This window comes from Lissotriton helveticus, chromosome 1_1, assembly GCF_964261635.1.
Source record: "Lissotriton helveticus chromosome 1_1, aLisHel1.1, whole genome shotgun sequence".
Classification (NCBI taxonomy): Eukaryota; Metazoa; Chordata; class Amphibia; order Caudata; family Salamandridae; genus Lissotriton; species Lissotriton helveticus.
Genome location: NC_136057.1, coordinates 1,052,921,746 through 1,052,939,263, shown reverse-complemented (window position 1 = coordinate 1,052,939,263; position 17,518 = coordinate 1,052,921,746). Strand labels below are relative to the sequence as shown.

Here is a 17,518-nt window from a genome sequence, read left to right as displayed (position 1 = left end):
AGTCTGTAGGAGCACAGCTTGGGCTATTAAACTGGTTTTAATGTCCTTTGGAGACATGGAGTGCTGATCCTAAAAAGAGCAAGAACTATTCGGCTGATGAAGAGGTCTGCTGAAGACATGGAGAGAATACGCACATATACAAAAATTGAAACAGATCCAAGTATGCAAAGGAGATGCTTGTAAAGTGTTGAAATGTGACATTAATGGCAGATTGTGCGCTATGTAAAAGCAAATTCATAATAACGTGACATGATATAGAAGTTTGTCAAAGAACGAGCCACTAGAATGTTGATGATGATGACTTCTGAAGACATAGAGAGGACCGCTGAACTAATGAAGATGCCAGGAGGAGACAGCAAAGGTTGGTGGTGTTATGAAGATGTCTGAAGGAGATATAGGGTGCACCAGCTTATGAAGATATGAAAGGGAGTTAAAATAAGTCTTTGTGAAATTATGAAGAAGTGTGACAGCAGCGAGGACTGAGCTGATGAGGTCTGTTGGAGAAAAATACTTGTCAGCTAATAAAGATGTTTGCTAGAAACAGCAGAAATTAGTGAGTTGATTACAGTGTCTGATGGAAACATGGGTAGGGGGATTTGTTTAATGAAGATGTCTGATACAGACACAAGGATGATTTGTAAAATGATTTATATCTGCTGGAGCTTGATATAGAAGTAGTAAACTGAAGATGTGTGATGGATGTAGATATCAAGCACTAGTGAGACAATGACCACGATTAGTGAGACAAAGATGACTAAGGAGGTGATGTTGATGACCAATGTTTAGTATAACACTGTGAAAATGAGCAAAGGAAGTTCTGTTGGAGGGTTGGGAGGTGCTTGTGAGCTCATATAGAGGCCTACTTTGGAAAAAAGAGAGCACAAACACAGATGATGTATTTGGAGACATTGGCAGATCTTGGGGTGGTATTATTATGTGTTGAAGAGAGACAGAGAAGAGTAGATATGGATGATGAAGGTATGTGTAAGGAAACTGGAGAAAACGTTTGAGCGCCGTTAAAACCGAGAGGAAGTATGAACTAAGTGGGAAGGGTATGCCCAGACTTGGATCCCGTGCTGACTACACCATTGGATTCAAGCTAGCCTGGCTGATGAAGGGCGATGCCCTGAAACCGGTCCCAGGATGCTTATTTTTGATCCAGGGAGGACCTTGCTTGACAGTTTGGGCTGGACTGTTCCCACAAGGAACAAGGTCAAGACTGATTTGCATATGACTGGGTCCAAACTGGGGTGGCGTGGTGATCAAAAGAATGATGGATTTACCCAGATCCTTGTGACGGGGGGTGAATGTTTGCATTGTCCAACATTCCGTCCATCAATTGTTTCTTTTGCATATAGCACCCTAAGTGGGAAGGGTATGCCCAGACGTAAGGCCAGTGCTCACTACACCACTGGATTCAAGCTAGCCTGGCTGATAAAGGGTGATGCCCTGAAACCGGTCCCAGGATGCTTGTTTCCGGTCCAGGGAGGACCTGGCTTGGCAGTTCGGGCTGAACTGTTCCCACAAGGAACAGGGTCAAGACTGATTTGCATATGGCTGGGTCCAAACTGGGGTGGTGTGGTGAGCAAAAGAATGATGGATTTAACCCATATCCTTGCGACGGGGTGAATTTTGCAATGTTCTGCATTCCGTCCATCAATTGTTTCTTTTGCATATGTTGCCCTAAGTGGGAAGGGTATACCCAGACGTGGGTCCCTTGCTCACTACACCACTGGGTTCAAGCTAGCCTGGCTGATGAAGGGTGATGCCCTGAAACCGGTCCCAGGAAGCTTGTTTCCGGTCCAGGGAGGACCTAGCTTGGCAGTTTGGGCTGGACTGTTCCCACAAGGAACAGGTTCAAGACTGATTTGCATATGGCTGGGTCCAAACTGGGGTGGTGTGGTGAGCAAAAGAATGATGGATTTACCCAGATCCTTGTGACGGTGGATGAATGTTTGCATTGTCCAACATTCCGTCCATCAATTGTTTCTTTTGCATATAGCACCCTAAGTGGGAAGGGTATGCCCAGACGTAAGGCCAGTGCTCACTACACCACTGGATTCAAGGTAGCCTGGCTGATAAAGGGTGATGCCCTGAAACCGGTCCCAGGATGCTTGTTTCCGGTCCAGGGAGGACCTGGCTTGGCAGTTCGGGCTGAACTGTTCCCACAAGGAACAGGGTCAAGACTGATTTGCATATGGCTGGGTCCAAACTAGGGTGGTGTGGTGAGCAAAAGAATGATGGGTTTAACCCATATCCTTGCGACGGGGTGAATTTTGCAATGTCCTGCATTCCGTCCATCAATTGTTTCTTTTGCATATGTTGCCCTAAGTGGGAAGGGTATACCCAGACGTGGGTCCCTTGCTCACTACACCACTGGGTTCAAGCTAGCCTGGCTGATGAAGGGTGATGCCCTGAAACCGGTCCCAGGAAGCTTGTTTCTGGTCCAGGGAGGACCTAGCTTGGCAGTTTGGGCTGGACTGTTCCCACAAGGAACAGGTTCAAGACTGATTTGCATATGGCTGGGTCCAAACTGGGGTGGTGTGGTGAGCAAAAGAATGATGGGTTTAACCCAGATCCTTGTGACGGGGGTGGTGAATGTTTGCATTGTTTAGCATTCCACCCATCAATTGTTTTTTTTGCATATATCGCTCTAAGTGGGAAGGGTATGCCCAGACGTGGGTCCAGTGCTCACTACACCACTGGATTCAAGCTAGCCTGGCTGATGAAGGGTGATGCCCTGAAACCGGTCCCAGGATGCTTGTTTCCGGTCCAGGGAGGACCTGGCTTGGCAGTTCGGGCTGGACTGTTCCCACAAGGAACAGGGTAAAGATTTGCATATGGCTGGGTCCAAACTTGGGTGGTGTGGTGAGCAAAAGAATGATGGATTTAACCCAGATCCTTGTGACTCGGGTGAATGTTTGCATTGTCTAGCATTCCGTTCATCAATTGTTTCTTTTGCTGATGATAGATGCCTGCTGAATATCTGAATAGTAGTATGCAGATGAAAGGGAATTCTAAAGACACAAGTGGTGGTGGTGAGCGATGAAGCTATCTTTTGACGACAGGTTTATCGAGGTGATTCAAACTACAGGTTGCTCTAATAAACTGATCAAGTTATTTTTGCGAGACAGTGATTATTAATTAGCTGAAGAACACAACTGAATAGACACAGGGATGATATAGGTAGTGCGGAAGATGTGCATTGTTGGCACAAAGGATTAGCGAGCTCATGAATATGCCAGTTAAATAATAAGTATGCGCCAGTGAGCTGATTAAAGTATCTGGGGCTGAAGAGTTTTGAGCTGCAGATATTTACTGGAGTTATAAGTCTGACAAGTGAGATGTCTGATGACAACAGACAAGACCAGTAAAGATAACTGACAGTGAAACAGGGAACTAGTAAGCTGAGCAGTATGCTTGGTAAAGAATTAGTAAAGGATTCTTAGTTTCTTAAGAGTTATGATTGCACTGGGCACATCACACTGTGATTATTCCAAGATTCAGCATGATGTTTACATAATGTTTTCTTTGTAACACGTTATCATTGGATATTAATTACTAAATAGTTCAAATTCATTAAAGTATGCACAATATTTATTCTTTAACCAAACTGGGAAGTTAAGAAGTTTAAATTAATTCTTGTTGTTCTTTTTTTTATATGCTTACTAATCCTAAACTTGTAGTCCCTTGGACACCAGCTTGTTTCAGCCATTAGAAGTCTTTCTCCCATATCATGCCTGGTACCATGGCATTGGACATTTACTGAATTATTGTTATGCTTGGTTTGTAATGTGTACTGAAGGCATGTGGTGCTGTAGGCCACCATGGGATCTCGACCCAGCACATTGCTGTATTGACAATATTTTATAGGCATGCATGCCTACAAATATGACCACAAAGTGAAAACCTGGTGGACATGACGCTGGTAGATTTACCCAGTTTCTGTTGGTCAAACCGTAATATTCCTATATCAGGGTGTTGTGTTACTATGTTTGCAACTTTCAGCAGTAGTTTTGCATTTCCTTGCTTCTAGGCAGGGTTGTGCTCCCTCCTGATCCAGTTTTCCTGAGAGTTTGGCCGTGATAAGACTCCCTTGCGGTCGGAGCTACCAGGAGAATGTATTTTTCAGGGGACTTGAGTTCTCTCCTGATACGGAATAAAGACAAGTGGACATAATAAGGTGCAAATGTCCGCATGTGTATATTACTGCAACTATTCTAAATAGTGGTCACTGCAATACATACAAGAGGATTATTTAATTCCTCCGAGATGATCAGTGATGGACCTTGGTACCTCATACAAACAGATTATTGGTTAAGCGGAGGTGGCTGTGCATTTCGTAATAATCAGAATACATCAGTTTACACTCAGCGTCCAAACACTTATTGGAATAAACCTGTTTATGATAATGAAACACAAGCCTGGCATTAGGAATGGCTTATTATATATATATATATGGAAGAAACATAATTCCGACCTTGCGGCTTCTTCCATTGGGGCGACCTTTAGATGTGGATATATATATATTATTACTTAATTTCAAACATCTTATTATGATTGCTTTATATTAATGTTAGTTCTGCCTTGACTCGATCCCTTTCAATCAAGCATTTTTAACTTGTTTAACTTTTTAATTGATTGCAATGTCTTTTATTGTTTTATAATCGAAATAAAGACTTAATGAACTATATATATATATTGAGCTTATCCTAAATATATATATATATATATATATTTATATATATATTTATCCTTATATATATATATATATGTATATATATATATATATATATATATATATATATATGTATGTTTTCAACAAGGATTCTTCAAAGAAGACGCCGCACACTACCTCGATTATATTGACTTATAAATGTATTTTCTGTAGGTTCCCCACCTACGTGTTTCAGACAGGCAAACTGTCCTTGATCACGGTTAACAAACACGTGTCCATCATTTGTGTTTACCTTAAATACCATTATAGACAATTAATCTCTGTTTCTTAAAATATTCACTCGTATGATTGATCAAAGTGCAATATATGTGACAAATAACAATAGAAGTTTTATCTTTGCGCTGTGCCAGCTGTTTGATCAAAGCATTGAACGACATAACTGGAACACGAGGCACTCAGCCCAAATTGTCTCAGACATCTCAAATAAGTCATTTGGCACTTAACCAGTAATCGTAACTCAAATATGGACACTCAGTCCTTAACTCTTCCCTGCAATAACTTGCGCTTTGCATTTTTGCTAAATGCTCAACAATAAACAGATTGAGACGTTATGACACTATGCCATATGTCCGAGCGCAACCGATAATATTTAATCATAAAATTCCAGTTGGTCGCGAAAATGCCGCTATCCGGCTTGCAACAGCGCATTGTTAGTTAAAAAAGCAACTACAAATTGTAAAACCTAAAAACTACTGAACCCACAATGCATCATAATAGCTTAGTGGAGTTTGCATGTATTTAAGGTAAACACAAATGATGGACACGTGTTTGTTAACCGTGATCAAGGACAGTTTGCCTGTCTAAAACGCGTAGGTGGGGAACCTACAGAAAATAAATATATAAGTCAATATAATCGAGGTAGTGTGCGGCGTCTTCTTTGAAGAATCCTTGTTGAAAACATTGTTTTGCGAGGGTGTCCTGAACCTCGCCGCCAGCACCAGCCTTTGTCGCTCCTCTCATCTCGGGACGCTTGCTTTTACATATATATATATATATATATATATATATATATATATATATATATATATATATATATATATATAACATATATATATATATATATATATATATATATATATATACATATATATATATATATATATATATATATATATGCCAAAAACTTTTCCTCATCAAAGGAAAAACGGGTCGCACAGCCAGATTTGATTATAACAGCAATCTTCTTTTATTACTAAGTATCACAGGGCAATAGCGCAACTGATCTACGCGTTTCGGTGTCTCTCCACCTTGCTCACGATCAACAGGGTTGCCCCACCCCTTTACTTTTTAAAGATTACATTTTTTTCTTTACTCTCATTTCCTGTCACATGTTGTCCCAAGGATTCTGGTCCTTGTAGTTTACAACTTGTTATTTACAAAAAAAGTCAACCTTTATAGTGTTCAAAGTGATGTTATTAACCAAACATCTTTGTCTTAGTTCTTTGTTTGTCCAGTGTATGTTGTTGTTGTTGGAATTGTTTGTTCCATGTGTTTTGCTATGGCATTTGACCGGTCAAATGCCATAGCAAAACACATGGAACAATACCATCAGGCAGACTGGCAAAAATTAAAATTTTATGGCATACAAACAATTCCAAAAGGAGAACGTGGAGGTGATCGGGAGAGAAAACTGAGGCAAGCAGAATCGAGATTCATCATTAATCTGAGGAGCCTGCATCCAAATGGATTAAATCAATCGGAGGAACTATATGTGCACCTATGAAGCAGAAATAGTATAAAAGAATTCAAACATACTACTGTCCAGCAGTGGCCATAAACCCAAAATCAGCCTATTGGAAGGCATAACAATAATAAACACGGCCTATTGGAAGGCAACATACACTGGACAAACAAAGAACTAAGACAAAGATGTTTGGTTAATAACATCCCTTTGAACACTATAAAGGTTGACTTTTTTTGTAAATAACAAGTTGTAAACTACAAGGACCAGAATCCTTGGGACAACATGTGACAGGAAATGAGAGTAAAGAAAAAAATGTAATCTTTAAAAAGTAAAGGGGTGGGGCAACCCTGTTGATCGTGAGCAAGGTGGAGAGACACCGAAACGCGTAGATCAGTTGCGCTATTGCCCTGTGATACTTAGTAATAAAAGAAGATTGCTGTTATAATCAAATCTGGCTGTGCGACCCGTTTTTCCTTTGATGAGGAAAAGTTTTTGGCATAATTGAGCGGCGTGGGTTCAGCCGCAGGACAACGCACATGCATGAGCGCTGCAGAAATCCCGTGCTGTGAACCAACGTGGAGGTGATATATATATATATATATATATATATATATATATAGGATAAGCTCAATGCCATCCAGGTCGAATTAGTAAGGTAAAAAAATATGCATTAGCATATTGTATGACATTTCTAATGCCAGGCTTTACATAAGCCCTTTAAATCAATGTCTTCGTGCCATCCAATATACAGTGAGATGTTGGAGAACAAGAGTACAGAATCTTGATGCCATAGTATGCGCCTTATTCTTTAACCTGTTCGATGCTCATGACAAGGCCAGCTCGTCATGAGGCACGGTTGAGCTGTGCTTATGACGAGCTGGCTTTGTCATGAACAATGGTATACTAAGAATGTTAGCGCAGGAGGGGAAAACCCCTTAGCAGCCAAGGTGTTAATATAGTGGATGATGACATTTATATCACAGACACCCCTTCCCTTTTCCCAGTTAGGTGTGATGAAAGGTAAGAGCATAAAAGGATGAAGAGAACACTTGAAAAATAAGCAAACCATGGGTTGTTGAAATTGTCCTTCTAAGAAATGTGCTGTTACTGTAAATGTTCAGAGCTGCAACATCGAAATCAGATGACACATTCTCTAGGTATTGCTGACTAGCCTCAGGTGCACAAGCCATTAGCCTAGTCAGGCAAGCATTTCTCAAAAGTATCTCCAGATGACAGGCGACTGCATTACCCACCTCACTTGTATGTCATTACTACAAAATGTATTTTAGGGTTACTAGAAAAGGCAAAGTTACTGTAAGGTAAGGTAGTTCTGTAGCAAGAGTATCTGCCCTGATTCATACCCTAGCCAGTTTCATAACCAACCATCCCATTCCGTGACTGAAGACCTCATTTCTACCCAGTTGACAATTGGTAGAATAGAGCAGAGAAAATAGCTGAGATGGTTCCCATGATGCTGTTTGGACTGAGATGGTACAAGCTCAAGAGATGGTACAAGCTCAAACATTTTAAGAAAAGCATCACTTTTATTTGACCCTTCTTGTCATTTTCTTTCCATTTGTGTGTTTGTTTGGGGGACATTAATATTTCTGGAGTCTCACCACACAGATGTGACTCATTGCAGGGTTACAAAGCTGGAGAGGATGATGTTTTTTCTACGGACATGTCAGCGAACTCTAGTCCTTCAACTGCACACTCTCTGCTTGCAGAGAATTCACAGGGGTAGCGGCAGAGTAAAGCTGCAGCTACATGTGTATAATTTTCTCCTTTTTTCTTCATATTGAAATAAAGTCTGCAGATGGAAAAATTCCTTCTTCTCAAGTCGCTGTAAAATAATAGCGGGTTTATGTGCACTTGCCCACATTCATTGCACAACTACTCTTGAAAGACACAAATGCCAATCTAGAAGTGCAGTGGTTGTTAGAAAAGACATTATAAATATTTGTGAACACTAACTATTTGGGTGTTCAACACATTAACAATCCAGACATGGGACTACAGAAAACCTAGTCATCTAGTGCATTTCTGGTGGGACTCACCTGAAATCTTACTCAGATCCTACATCCAAACAAGGAGGTAAACACCATGGTAGACAAACATGTAGGCTAGTGGTGGGAGGTAGGCAGTGCAAAGGTGGCTAAAGTGGGAGTTGGAGGTTGTGGTGCTCAGTGGGCTTATTATGGTTATGATGGGTGGAAAAGGCAGCACCTTTCCCAAAGCAAGATGGCTACCACTACCAGTCTGTGGGATTGAAACAAACCATTCCAAGATGGCGATAGGTTTATTTCCTCTTGCGTTCTATCAGTGCCAGAATAGCTCGAAGACAGAAAGAACTTTACTTCCTTGCCTGGCAACTGAGTGTGTTTGAGCGTAATTGTCCCATCTAGTTTGCACCTGTTTTTTTCTATGATTGCACCTTTATTGTTTTTGCCGTTCCCTCTGGTTCTTCTTCCATTCAACATTCTCCTCTGATTGAGCTTACTATTGATATTCAGTTGTGCATCCTTTGAAATGCCAATCAAATCTCTTCTTGGAGTCCGCATCCTCTTGTTCCCCCTACTTCCAGGACATTGCGTGGTATGAATGAATTTATAAGACTGACAAACTCTTATTATTCACTGTGTTTACATATGTTTAATACTATTTGTATTACAGCACTCCACCAGAGAAGACACCAGTGGTTCTTCCTTCCCTACCACTTTTCCTATTTCTCCTGTGTCTGGTGTTTCACTTGCTGCACAGGTTATTAGGCTACTGGAAGGCAAAGGGGCTGACTACTGGTATAGTTGATCATGACAGTTTCCCTCCATGTCAAATGGTACCTGCAAGTAGAAGTGAATGCTGCCCCTTACTCAGTAAATTGGAATATGTGACTTATAGTCACAGATCTGTTGTTTGCTTATATAGGAATCACATACCTGTCTAAACATATTTTGAGAATTGAATAAAAACTTTTGACTTTGTTATATGTGCAGCTTATTACAAAAGAAATGTTACAACAGTATTAAAGTAATACGTTGCTTGTTGTACATACTTTGATGTCAATGGTAAGTTGTCTGTGAGTTTCCACAAAACCTTTGGTGGGTATGAGCATTGTTGCTTAAGAAAACCTAGGAGCTTAATGTATGGAATGGAATTCTCAAGAGGACTGCCCCAAACCAGTGCAAAAACTACCAATTTACATATGTAGGTGAAACAGATTAGGAGAACAGGAGGAATAAGATGAAACAGCAAAAGAAAGAATAATAGAAAATTAGGAAGGTGGAGATTGGTTAAGGAATTTGAGCAGAGGAATTTAGCATGCAATTAATCTAATTTTAAGCTAAGATGAGACTGAATATCATTTTGAAAGTAGTTCACCCATGTCTTATTAGAATGTTTTGCGCACATTGATGTCTCTTACCTTTTAAGAATTCTCTTGTCTAAGTGAGGTTGGAACTTCATTATCACATCTCCACTTATTTACTCCCTCCCTCTACATGCAGATATTGCCACAAGAGTCTCCTAGTCTATGCTGTTGGTCAGAGACTAGAGAAAGTTCTTACCGTGCAGCAACCACTGGAGACTTTTTGCCAGGATCCAAAGTTGAACCTGTGGGTTCCTCGCCCAATGATCTTGTGTCCTTATTCAGCAGCTGCAGCCGGGAACTGAGTTCACTGATCACAGTTGGCTTGTCTTCTTCTGACCCATGTGTTGGTCTACTCTCTACAGGATCCCCCCATAGCTTGGACCTTCTTTGAAAGAGGTAGCGTGGGCGGCCAATACTGGTAGAGGCCAGAGTGGCTGCGTGTTGCTGGGAGAAGAGCTCGCTGTCCGAAGACTGCTTCAAAAGTGGGTCCCTGAAAGTAACCTGCCCCTTGCTGAGCTGGGACTTGAGTTTTGGCTTAGGAGGCACTGGTGGCTTATCGAGTATAAAAGTTTGTCCATCCGCAAAGGAAGTGTATGTGTCAGTGGGTTCCCCACTCTCCGAAGACAGTGTGGACATGCTGGAGACTGTGGAGATGGTGCTTGTAGTCTCTAAGTGATGGTCACTAGAACTTCTGGTGTCCACTTCTTCCACCCCTGAGTCAGCAGCAGACTCAGGGGCTACGGAGGCATCAGAGGGCTTCCCTGAGGGTGTTCCACCAGTGGTAGAAGGTGCTACTGCTGCCGCTGGTATGGATGGCGTTGTAGGCTTAGCCAGTTGGCTAATTGGTGTGCCAGGTTTGGTGACCAATACTCCATTTGCAAACTCATCCGGAGGAGGCAGCAGTCCAATCTTGGCCAACTCCTCCCTTGTCTCTTCATCACTTGAAGACAACTGAGCAGGTGGCAGAGAAACTGTATATGGCTCTACGTCTTCCTCAGAGCTTCCCTGCCCAAGTGTCTTAGCAGACATCGGGCTGAGTGGAGGCTTGCTCACAGGACTGGGCTGAATCTCCATTCTTTGTAAGTGACTTGGTTCTCTGGGTACGTCAGTAACTGCTGGTCTCTCTTCTTTCCTTCCAAGTCCTATCTCCTCGCCATTACTAGTTGCATGGACCATAATTAGACCCGCAGTCTTCTGCTGAGATGTATCTACTATACTAATTATCATAGTCTTCAAATCTTCATGTTTCTTCTCTTCCTTTTCAGGCTTTTCTGCTCGCATCTCCATCTCTTTTCTCAGTGTAGAAGGGGTACCCCAATGGCCTTGTATTGGGGACACAGCCCCATGAGCTGGCTCATAGGCTTTGCCTCCAGGAGAGAATGCAGGTGATATTAATCCTTCCAACCCTCCCCTTTCTGTTTCTTTGGTTTGGATGTCCACAAACAGGGGTGTTGCTCTGTCAGAATCAGGGCTTTTGACCGGGGTTGGAGACCTTGATGAGCCTTGGGTGGCTAGGGCCCTCTCCCTTGCGGCCAGCGCAAGTGCTAAGGGTGAATTTGGATCCAGTGGTTTTCCTGTAAGAGGATGGATGAAGGTTGAAGATGAACTGCTGATCAATGGCTTTAAAGCTGAGACGGGGGAAGGCAGCAGCACATCTCGGCTTCCTAGCAATCGCTCATCAACAGACCTGGACTGCTGCAAGGATGGCAAGTCAGCAGTGGGGGAACTTCCTTCTATAGCCCCCACGGATAGGAAGACAGTGGATTTCCGCTTCTCATCAAGACGTCGTTCTCTGTCCTTCATTACAGTAGCAAGGGCAGTGGCAAAGGGGCTGCTAAGCTGCTCAGCTTGGGTCATGCCTAACTGCTGTTGCAGGTCCATCACACTTTGGCGAGGACTTCTGCGTGTGGGAGAGGGGTCTCTAGAAAAGCTTCCTGCAAGGGACAGTGCTGCTCTTTCTTGAGCATCCTCCACTTGCAGCTGTTTCACCAATGGAGTCTTTTTCCTATGAGGTTTCGTAGGGGCGAACAAGCTTACATTAAACTGACCCATGTTGGCGTAGGGATTGTCAATTACGCGCCCTTTCCGTTTTAGCTTTTCAGGTGGGGTGGAAGAAGGTCCAGGTCGGGGGATTTCAGTAGGTTCAACTGGGATGTGAGAGGAATCCTGGAGAATGATCATAGAGCGGGCTCGTTTCTGCCTATCTGGATGTGGGATGGAAGTCCTTCCTGGATCATAAATTTCTGCTGTGCTGATAACTTGTGGAAAGCCATGAAGTTTAGCCTCAAGAGCTGGCTTAAAGCTAGATCTTATGGTCTCATACACTCTCCCGGGAGGTGGAGGGGGTGAGAAAGATGGTGGTGCAGCTGTGTCATAGTAATAAGGAGAAGGAGGAGAGGGGGCTGCTGTCTGAGGTGGGGGTGGAATTGCTTGTCCTTCTTTAACTGTATCCTGCATTGATGTGCTCCGGGGGAATTTTCCATCCAGAAGGGAGGCTGAAAGTTTCTCATCTTCTCCTGCCAAGAGATGACACACTAAATCAGACACTGTGTACATACATGTAAGTTTACATGAAATACTTCATCTGAGCAGTAAAAGGGTAATACTACCATAAGGATATTAGAACTATTTTCAAGTGAGGCAGAGTTCTGCTGTTTGCCAGGAAATCATATATGCATTTAGGGGAACATGCTAGAATGGACAGATGTGTTCAAAGAGTCTTCATCTAACACAGGAAGAGTGATGAAACTCAACTGTGAATCTGTGCTATCTTAAAATTGCATATCAAGGACCTGTATGGTGATCTTTATTCTGTCGGTCAGGGTAGGGGACATTACGTCTGCCACCCTGATAGACCAAAGAGCGCCATATTTAGAGCCAGCCCTGCAGTGATCTCTGTACCAAATGTTTGGTGAACTGCCTGATGGCTCAAAGAGAACGTTTAAAAAATATATATATACTTAAAGACCCCACACCCAGGGAATGTTTTCACTGGGCATGGGGGCCATTATTTTTCTTCCAAAGTAGTGGGGGAAACTCTCAATAAATGTACCCACAATTTTCCAGTGAAATCTGATTTTCTCTCATAATCAAAATAGACTTATTAGTCAAATCTCACAATGTACAAATATTCACAAAGGGTCCAAAATACATTCTTTATTCTCATCTTGACAGATATAAGTAGAACATAGACACAGCCAATGTGTTTTTTTCCAGACAGCCGAGGGACTTCTTCAGGGCTGATAGAAAGCACATAAAAGACAGTAAGTAAAGGATAACATCTTGAGTTGTGCAATCATATATAGCAGGCACAAAAAGCACAAGCATCCTAAAACACATACAGGTAATCTTAGGACATAAAACCACAAATAAGTTCAGTCCTAACCAAAGGTAGAACATCATAATATAGGATTTTTTTCCTTCTTTTTTACATTATTCCCCTGATACATATTTTACAATTAATTATCATAGGCACACTTTTTGCATCAATCAGCAATAGATATACTTCTAATCACAAACATTAACTCATTGTCTCTCATTGTGCAATTAACATGCATACACTCATTAATATTTATCACCATTATGGCCTGAATTATAGATATTCAATCTAAATAGAGACACACCACCATTATCCTAATCCTAAAGCAGGTATAATTTGTTTCATTTAAGTTAAAAAGTACAGAAATTCATATTTTTTACATGATTTTCAGGATTGTCTACGCCAACTATCATGTTAAACCATCAGTCATATTGGCTCTCCTTTCAAGAAATACCACAAATAAAATCAAGAGGGTTCAATATTATGTGTTTTACCACATTGATTTTAATCCAAACCTGTATGTCTATATTTCATCAGTTTTCATTATCAAATTTAATAACTGCAAAAGTCCCCTAAAAAGATATTATGTTAAAAAACATGTGTATACAAAGTTGTAATGAAGTGGTATTTGCTTTTAATATGACATAAAGAGTAACACATTTAGAGAGATTAGATTTTTGTTGTGCGTTAATTTTGCAGCCTTGAGCTGAGTAAAAACAGCGGACAGCAATCCTTACATAACTTCTATCCCAAAAATATATATCATATAACGAAAGTGTCAGGATATGCCTGACTATCCCGAACAGTCAAGAGACGCACTAACAGAACAGCTACATTACATTGATCTGAATAAATGTTGGGTGGTAATCCCTACTTGACAGATAAAGAAAAAATATATATCTTGTATAATGAAAGCATCAGGATGTGTCTGACTCCCCTGAACAGTCAAGAAGCATACCAGCAGAATCATTCCCACTCAACTGGTGCATCAGGCAATTTATAAATCAGAAAAATAATTCAATAAACATTATATCAAGCAAACATGTATTGTATATGATCTAAACCGGACTTGATTAGGGGTCCTAGGACTAAGGTTCAGGAGTCCACATTAACACGGTGATATAATTATTTTAGCACCATGTTACTTATGCCGATAGCTACCTATGTTGACACAGATGTTGACTACTTTTCTAGCTGATATTGAGTTAAAAAGAGCTTACAATTCAGCAAACGTTCTATCTTACAAACATATATTGTGTATCCTCTCAACCGGAGTTGATTTAGTGATCTAAACTAAAAAATTTAAAAACACATTAAAATGGTGATGTAATTACTCAAACACCATGTTACTTGTGCTGATAGCTACTTTAACAAGCAGCCTTCGAAATACAAAAATATTACAAGCAGTCACAAAAACAGTTTTTTCTTCTTTCGCTGCTGCATCCATAACAACATAAATCACTTCTGCATTTGTAACTACTCTTTACAGAAGAAAATCTTAAACGAGTTAAGTAATAGGCAGATTGTAAGATTAATTAATTATAGTCATTCATCTTTTTACCTTGTATTTCCATGCAAACCCAGTGTCTGTAATCACATCTCTAAAGGGCACCATATTGGATACTCAGCTTTTCAAGCAATCACTTAACCACACAGGTCTTCTTAATTTAAATCATGATATTAAAATTAATTACTCTTTCAAGATGGCCTCAACTTTCCTGTGCGTTAGTTAATGCACCCAATTTGGTAGTGTACTACTTCCGGGTTAAGCTTATATCTTTGCCAAGCATCCAATATGACTCCCTTTAGGCACATGATTACAGAAACTTGTTTCACATGGATATACAAGGTAATACATGTGTGTATGATATAACATTTGCTGACCTTTAAGCTGTTCTGTATCTCAATAGCTGCTAGAATAGCAATCAACACCTCTATCAGCAAAGGTAGCTATCAGCATTAGTAACATGATGCTAAAAGAATTATATCACCATGTTAATCTGGATTTCTGAACGTTAGTCCTAGGTCACCTGATCAAATCTAGTTTAAATCAATACAATATATCTTTGCTTGATATAATGTTTATTTAACGATTTTTTATATACATATATATCAATCAATCAATCAAAGAAAGCTTTATTTCGGCCATACAGGCCATAACCGCACTTAAAAACAGTACAGTACATTTTAGCAAAAGACAATAAAGTATATCATCATAGAAGCTACATACATTGTTTCTGTGTTATTTAGTTAAAACACTTTGAATGGGATTCGAATGTGCAAATTGTGACTGCATTCTTGGATTGACTCCCTCATACCTGCTCAGAGTTCTATGGCACGATATAGTGTGTTGTACAAAAAGATATATAATTTCTACATTGGCTGTAAGAGGGGGAGCAATGGGACATATTATAGCGAATGACTGTTTCATTAAGGGTTAAAACACCTATTAGGTACTAAAAACTTTGTCTTTATCTAATAAATATTTAAAAAGCAATGGTAGAAATCCGCTTTAAAACAACTAAAATTGTATAATTAAAAACAACTAGGAGGTGGGTTAATTACAGTGGGGGTAAACATACAATACAATGTGTGCGTACCACGTTGTTCTGATTGGTACGTAACATAGCGTAAATAAAAGTTGCTGTAGAGCTAAAAATTTCCTGTGGGGATTTTCTTTAGAATAGCTCTACCAATGCACCACATAGAGTATAAGAACCGCAAGATGGAGAACAAAATAGGTAAGTCGGTTTCATACTTAAAGAGCCTAAACTCCTCTGTGCAATGTCTAATCCCCATGTTCCTGCACAATTGTAGCAACCACCGAGACCTTGACTGCCCATAGGCGGGAAAAAGAGAAGGTACATTTCGGTTTCCTCAGCTCGGTCACCCCCTGGACAATCTAGTGTGTGGGCGCCCTGCCACTTGTTAGTAAATGTTTGAAGCGGGAGCGCCCCATGTCTAAATTGAAGAAGAAGTTTCTTTGCTAGATGCGGTTGAATGTAATCTAGGGCCAATTTTAGCCTGTATTGCTGCTTTACTTCAAAGAACTTAGAAGTTAGACAACCAGGCTGGGTCCCCCACCATAGTTGGGCCAGTTTAAGTTCGCTAAAGGACTCAAGTAGTGCCTTTCTAGAAATCTTAGAACAGATTTCTTGTGGGGATGTCCACATGATTACCCTCCCGAAAGCCTGACAAGTGTTCCTGATATAAGCTAACCAGGGGAGTTTCCGTGTCCCTTGAAGCCTCATAACGTCCTTTAACTACTCTTTGTATTCGGCTAATTCGGATGTACTCCAAAGGCGTCGCCAATATAGGAGGGGTCTAGAAGAGGCTACATCTGCTATAGGGCTAATCCCTAGGTCCATCCTGAGCAGTGTTAATGGAGAGCTAGTGGGAAGACCTAGCAATTGCCTAAGAAATAAGTTCACGTTCTCTGACATTGATAAAGATTTTTTATATATATATATAAATTGCCACACAAATCAGTGGAGTGAGAATGAGTCCTTTGGTATGCTTCTTGACTGTTCGGGATAGTCAGACATATCCTGATGCTTTTGTTATACAATATATATTTATTTAACCCCTTCAGTGCTAATGACAAGGGTAACTCGTCATGTAGTTCCCATTGATTTCAATGGAAAGTCAATGGACCTACATGCATACCCCTTAGCAGCCAAGTGGTTAATATGAGTCGTGTAGGGATTAACATCCACCGTAATTATTCAGATCAATGCAATATAGCTGTTCTGCTTGTCTCCCGCTAGACTGATTGGGATAGTAAGAAATATTCTGATGCTGTCGTTATATGATATATATTTACTTGATATGAGTCATGTAGGGATTGGTGTCCACTGTTTTCACTCAGATCGAGGCTGTAAAATTAGCGTATTCCAAAAATCAAATCTCTCTAGCTGTGTTACTCTTAAAGTCATATTAACAGCAAATACCATTTCATTACAATTTTTTTATGCACATGTTTTTGAACATAATACTATCTTTTTCAGGGGACACTTGCAGTTGTTAAATTTGATGAGGAATACTGATAAAATATAGACATACATGTTTGGATTGAAATCGATGTTGTAAGACACATATAATTGAACCCTCTTGATTTATTTGCGGCTTTTGTTAAAAGAAGGGCCAATATGCTGTTGGTTTAACATGATAGTTGGCGTAGACAATTACAAAATTCATGCCACTAATATGAATTTCTGTACTTTTTAACTTAAATGAAACAAATTATGTTTGCTTTAGGATTAGGATAGTGACCGTCTGTCTCTACTTAGATTGAATGTCTATAATCTCAGGCCATGTTGATAAATATTAATGAGTGTATGCATGTTAATTGCACAATGAGAGACATTGAGTTAATGACCGTGATTATCTATTGCTGATGATGCAACAAAG

General features: G+C 40.5%; 2 protein-coding genes across 8 annotated transcripts in view; one reads left to right on the top strand and one right to left on the bottom strand.

Moving 5' to 3' along the window:
* The window catches only part of SHANK3 (SH3 and multiple ankyrin repeat domains 3), a 2,381,185-nt gene that overhangs the window by 147,902 nt on the left and 2,215,765 nt on the right, over positions 1 to 17,518 (bottom strand). Inside the window, exon 22 of the mRNA XM_078677930.1 lies at positions 9,986 to 12,305. Coding sequence (XP_078534056.1) covers positions 9,986 to 12,305 — 2,320 coding nt within the window. The remainder of the gene's footprint in view (positions 1 to 9,985; positions 12,306 to 17,518) is intronic.
* The window catches only part of LOC144820423 (uncharacterized), an 858,373-nt gene that overhangs the window by 463,240 nt on the left and 377,615 nt on the right, over positions 1 to 17,518 (top strand). For 3 of the 7 annotated variants that reach the window (XM_078677933.1, XM_078677932.1, XM_078677931.1), the window contains exon 5: positions 9,096 to 9,984. The exons of the other annotated variants lie outside the window; for them this stretch is intronic. In XM_078677933.1, coding sequence (XP_078534059.1) covers positions 9,096 to 9,230 — 135 coding nt within the window. In that variant the 3' untranslated portion in view covers positions 9,231 to 9,984. Of the gene's footprint in view, positions 1 to 9,095; positions 9,985 to 17,518 lie in introns of those variants that run through there. 7 annotated transcript variants of the gene reach the window in all.